General features: G+C 42.7%; 1 protein-coding gene across 1 annotated transcript in view; it reads right to left on the bottom strand.

Annotated features, from left to right (window-relative positions):
- Nucleotides 1–5,595, bottom strand: part of LOC111816871 (dynein heavy chain 12, axonemal-like) — a 72,473-nt gene that overhangs the window by 34,447 nt on the left and 32,431 nt on the right. The window contains exons 5-6 of the mRNA XM_023715723.1: nucleotides 5,096–5,349; nucleotides 4,737–4,877 (exon numbers count right to left, since the gene is read on the bottom strand). Of these exons, the coding sequence (XP_023571491.1) occupies nucleotides 4,737–4,877; nucleotides 5,096–5,349 (395 nt within the window). The remainder of the gene's footprint in view (nucleotides 1–4,736; nucleotides 4,878–5,095; nucleotides 5,350–5,595) is intronic.

Raw genomic sequence — 5,595 nt, 5'->3', positions numbered from 1 at the left:
CTGGCATGTGGTGCTGGGGGATTGAACTGCGGTCCCTGATGCTTTGCCAAGCTTGTTCTAAGTAGGTGCTTTAGACCACTGAGCCATCTCTCCAGCCCCGGTTTTTTATTTTTTGTACCGGGGATTGAACTTAGGACCTTGCACTTGCCAGGCAGGCACTTATGCTACTGAGCTATCTCCCTGGCCCTTCTTTAGATTTTTATTTCTTTTAACTTTCCGCAAAGCTTTATTCCAGAGGGGCGCAGTTCTTCTTTGCAGCTACTGTCCTCATGGCGGCCAGCACATTGCTCAGCTCCTCGTGTTTCCTTTTGGCATGGATGTGTGTCCCCACCCTTTTCTTGATGAACTTGAGGGCGAGTTTGTCCTTGGAGACCTTGAGCAGCTCCATGGCGCACCGCTCATAGGGGGCGAAGCTGCATACTGCCTGGATCATGTCCTACAAGGACGTGGTGTGTTTGGTGATGTGGCCGTGACGGCAGCGGCTGTGCCTTGGTTTGCTCACATTCTTAGTCACCTTGTGGCCCTTGACTATGGGGTAGCAGAGGGCTATGGCTGTTGTTCTTCAGTGGTTGCTGTAATGGTCTTTAGTTTTTTGATCAATGTTTTGTAATTTTCTGTGTTCAAATCTTCCATCTCCTTAGTTAAGTTTATTCCTAAATGTTGTTTTGTTGTTATTTTTAGACATCAAATAACAACATTGCTTCAGATGTGGTTCAGGCTGGCCTGGACTTGCTATGTAATTCAGGCTGGCTCCCAATACTCCTGCCTCAGCCTCCTAAGTGCTTATTCCTAAGTATTTTATTCTTTTTGGTACTATTTTATTTTTGTATTTTTAGGGAAGGGTCTACAGGGTGTGCAGGGTCTCACTACTAGATCAAACTCATAGTGATCTGCCTGTTTACAGCCTCCTAAGAGCTGGGATTACAGGTGTGCGCCACCATGCCCAGTCTCAATTGCCATCTCAGCGTGCTCCAGGGGTGGGGCTGGCACAGCAGGAGCTTTAATCCACTGAGAATCTGTGGGATTTTTATATGTGGCCCTTTAAATTTTGAGATAATTTTCTTTTATTCCTTGTTATGGTTTGTGTCTAGTTGTCCCCCCCACCCCCAAAAGCCTCATACAGTCATTGGGGTAGGCTTCTAGATTTGTGATCAATTCCAGATCCAACACTGGGACTAAGGGTGTGAGTGCTACACCTGCCCTGGGCAGATAGCCTGGAGACAATATAAGGAGGGGAGAGAAGCCTACTAGCTGCTGCAGCTGCTGCTCCTCCCTTTTTGCTCTTGATGTTTTGCTGTTTTCCGCCACCATGAACAGCTTCCCACTGCCAGGTGCTGCTGTGCCGTGGAGCAGGCTGAGTATGGACTGAAACCTGCACTAAATGTGAGCTAAATAAAAACTTCCTTCCTTAATTTTGGGTGTTGGTTATTTTGTCCCAGCAATGAGAGGTAAGTAGCTGAGACATTCTTTATATGTTGAGAGTATTCTATCATTAATTTTATTTATATATTCTTCATTTAGCAGTACTGGGGATAGAAACCAGGGACTTTGCATTCAACTACATCCCCAGCCCTTTTAAAAGACTGTTGGGCTGACGAGACAGCTCAGTGGACTAAGCGCCTGCTTAGGCAAGCGCGGAGACCAGGGATTGATTCCTGGCACCACGTGCCTTGCTGGGCCTGCCCCTGGGTGTGCTGTGCAGGCCACTGAGACCAGGTGTGGTAGCACACACCTGAAATCCCATCCCTAGAGAGGCCAAAACTGGAGGATCGCTATGAATCCGAGCTGCATAGTGAGACCTTATGTCAAATACCTTTAAAAAAAAGATTGTTGTATTTTGAGACAGGGTATTGCTAGGTGACTAAACTGCCTGGGCTGGGCTGGAATTTGTGATTTTCCTGCCTCAGGCTACTACACTGCTGGGATTAGAAGTGTGCACCACTATGTCTAGACATGACTATTAAACTTTGTCAAATATGTTCTGTATCTACAATCTTTTGTTTTTTTGAGATAAGATCTTGCTATGTAATATAGGTTGACCCTGAACTCAGTAGTAGCCTAGGGTGGCCTCAAACTCAGGATCCTTTTGCTTTGGCCTCCCACATGTTGAGATTACAGGCATGGACCACCAGCCTTTTTCTGCATCTGTTGAAACAACTGTGTGTTTTTTATCCTCCGTGTTGTTACTGTGTATCACAGGAATGGCTTTTTATATGTCAAAGCATCTTTGCATCCCAGGGAAAAATCCTTCGTGGTCATGGTCTGTGACGTGCTTTACTTATACCAGTTCTTCAGTCCCCACTTCAGTGATTACAGATAGGACAATGACATCTGTAGCTTTAAAAAGTCTTGCAGGTTGCAGGGATTAGGGCTGAATTTGCCTTCTATATCTTTCCTCCGCCAGAATGTAAATCCCATGAAGACAGATTTTTATGTGTTTGGATGTGGATGCATTTAGTGCCATATTACCAGTTCCTAGAAAAGTGTCTTGTATGTCTTTTAGGTATTTAGTGGCTATTTAGTAAATAGAGACACAAAAGTGTATCTCTGCTTTTGGAAGATATAACAGCGCAGGAGGCAGATGTACAAACTGATGACTATAATCACTCCTAATTAACTGGAATACCCAAAATATCAGCAACCTGTGCCTGAAGCTGGGCAAGGTGGTGCACGCCTGAAATTTGAGCATTCAGGAGGCTGAGGCAAGACGATTGCCACAAATTCCAGGCCAGCCTGAACTGTATAGAAGATCCTGTCTCAACTCCTTCCCAAACCTCAAACACAACCTGTGACCACAGAGATCATGTTTTCTTTTTAATGGACAGATGATGGTAGTTCACAGTACTGTGGGCCCAATTTCCAGAAATTAACAAAGGCATCCCAGTTCTTCTGGGAACTTCTAAGGGAGACTGATACATGCTTAGGACCAGCCACCTGCAGAGAAACCCTAAAACATTGGTTTTCTGTGTGATTGCAGGATCAGCAGCATCAGTTTCACCTGAGAATCAGAACTGTACAGTTTCAAGCCCCACTCCAGCCTACTGAATTGGAAACTCTGGGATAAGGCCCAGAAAGATGCATCTGTACAAGGCTTCTCACACTGAGAACCAGGGTCAGAGGGCATTTTCTTTCTTTTTCTTATTGTGCCCCACGCTCCATTTGTTTTTACTGCTGAAGATGCTGCTGGGTGAGGCTTTTCCTATGGCCACTGTTTATCATAAAATTCGGGGCTGGTGAGATGGCTCAGTGGTCTAAAGCACCTACTTAGAACAAGCTAAGCTAAGCAAAGCACAGAGACCACGGTTCAATCCCCCAGTACCACATGCCAGCCAGCCCCGCCCCCTGGTGGGCTGAGCTGGCCACACACACACACACACACACACACACACAAAATAAATAAACAAATAAATAAAAAATAAAATAAAATAAAATAAAATTCGGATACACGGGAGGGGTGCTAGCTTTGGGTGTCACTCAGATTCCATTACTTGGGGCACCAACATCATGTGCTCAGTATTATAATACAGTGCTTCCTGGCTGGCCCTGAGCTTAACAGTTCCTGCCTCAGCCTCCTGAAAGCTGGGATTACAGGCATGTGCCACCACCCCTGCTACATAGCATCATTTTTACATGCACTATCTGAACTCTGAACTCTGTTTGTAATTCTGCTTCTTTACTTGCAGAAGTTCCAACTCTGAATGGGGGATCAAACACTATTATACCTTCTCCATTTTATGAATCTCTCCAGCTAAAACTATAAAATATTCTTGCTTTCTTCCAGAATTATAGAGGAAAATATTGTGCAGAAGTAGAAGCCCACAGACATTATTGTTAAGCAGCGGGATCTGACTTCCTTTGTTTATCCCTAGCCGGATGGGCTTGGCTCGGCTTCTCTCTTTTCTCACTCAGAACTGAGCTTTCCTTTATTCCTTTACTGTAGTTGGGTAAATCTTAATGCTGTGTTTCCATAATATGCAGCTCATTTGTTCACAGGCACAAGCTTCATATCCTAACCTATATTAACAATTATGGCTAGAATTAGTGTTTCCAAGGGGCCAGGGAGATAGCTCAGTAGAATAAGCACTTGCCTGGCAAGCACAAGGGCCTGAGTTCAATCCCTGGTACCAAAAAAAAAAAAAAAAAAAAAAAAAAAAAAAAAAAGCATCTCCTATGTATGTACTTTCTCCTCTTTTTTATCTGGTAAAAATTCAGATAGAGAAAATGAGCAGTATTTAATGGTACTCCGCGAAGTTCGCAATCCCATGAACAAAATTATTGTAGATGTATATGCTGAAAAAACATTGATATACTAAAACCTGATCATTAGAATTTAAGTCCCAGAGAGGCAGGTTTTCATGTGCTCCTTCTGTTCTCCCTGCTTTGTACTTAGTCCTAGGATAGTGCTTAACACATATATTTGTGGAAAGAATGAATAAGTCATATAAAAATAAATGTCTATTCTTGGGTTTCAATCAGAAATACTAATAAAAAAAAAGAAATACTAATGAGCTTTGGTTTACAAACTGAGATACATTGGTTCATTGAAGACTTTATTTCAACATCTACCTGTAGTTAGCATACCAGAAACTGGGGAGTAAAAGGAGGAATAAGACAGGAATAATTTCTGTCTCCTTAGGAAATACAGCAAATTTAAGAATTAGTACATAACAATTTTATGTTCATTTATGGAATCACAGTAAATGCACAATTTAAGAGCTTCAGAAACTGAATATTACCTGCTCTTTTCCTGGGCATCCATTAAAAAACTGAGCATCAGACACTGGATCGGTGAGATAGGACTGGAGAAGGTTCAGCCGCAGACCCGTGGGAGGCTCATTTGTCATTTTTACCCCATTCTGTAGAATCGTGACTGGGAACTAAGACAAAATAAGTGGGATGTATTATGCAAAATAGCAATTATGGGTCCTAAAAATTTTAAATTCATACTAATGGATTTAAAAGCAGGTATAGTAGAAGGCTCCAGATAGATTTAAGAAATATCTAGGGTAAAGTGTCAAAAACTCAAGACGCACAATTGAACAGACAGCTAAGTAGTGCACTGAACTCTATAAAAACAAAAAACAAAAACACATACTTTTGGAGATGGATAGCTTGTGAGCCAAAGTCTAAAGGATGAGTTACAGATTTCAGGGGAAAAATCTTCGCATATTTTTTCCAACATGGGCATCCAGGAGACAGCGAGGTGACAGTTCTGCAGGCAAACCCAAGTTCCTTCTTCGACTGCTGCTTTGATCATTTTGGTTGCGATTGGCCCTTGTCCCTGTCCCAGTGAAATAGCTTGAAACTTATTTCCAGTCATAGATTTATCATTTGCAAATTTCAGCAGGCCTAAGAGGAGAACAAAAAATGGTCCCACTTCTTACCAAAGATGTCTTATAATTTCTTTTCTTTTTTCTTTTTTTTTGCAGTACTGGGGATTGGACTCAGGACTTTGTGCTTGCCAGACAAGCACTTATTCTACTGAGCTATCTCCCTGGCCCACAACTTCTGTGTTTCATCAGAAAGCATTCTAGGGGCTGGTGAGATGGCTCAGCGGTCTAAAGCACCTACTCAGAACAAGCTTAGCAAAGCACA

Source organism: Octodon degus, unplaced genomic scaffold (genome assembly GCF_000260255.1).
Source record: "Octodon degus isolate 3935 unplaced genomic scaffold, OctDeg1.0 scaffold00043, whole genome shotgun sequence".
Classification (NCBI taxonomy): Eukaryota; Metazoa; Chordata; class Mammalia; order Rodentia; family Octodontidae; genus Octodon; species Octodon degus.
Note: the sequence above shows the minus strand (reverse complement) of the source record. Positions and strands in the feature narration are given on the sequence as shown.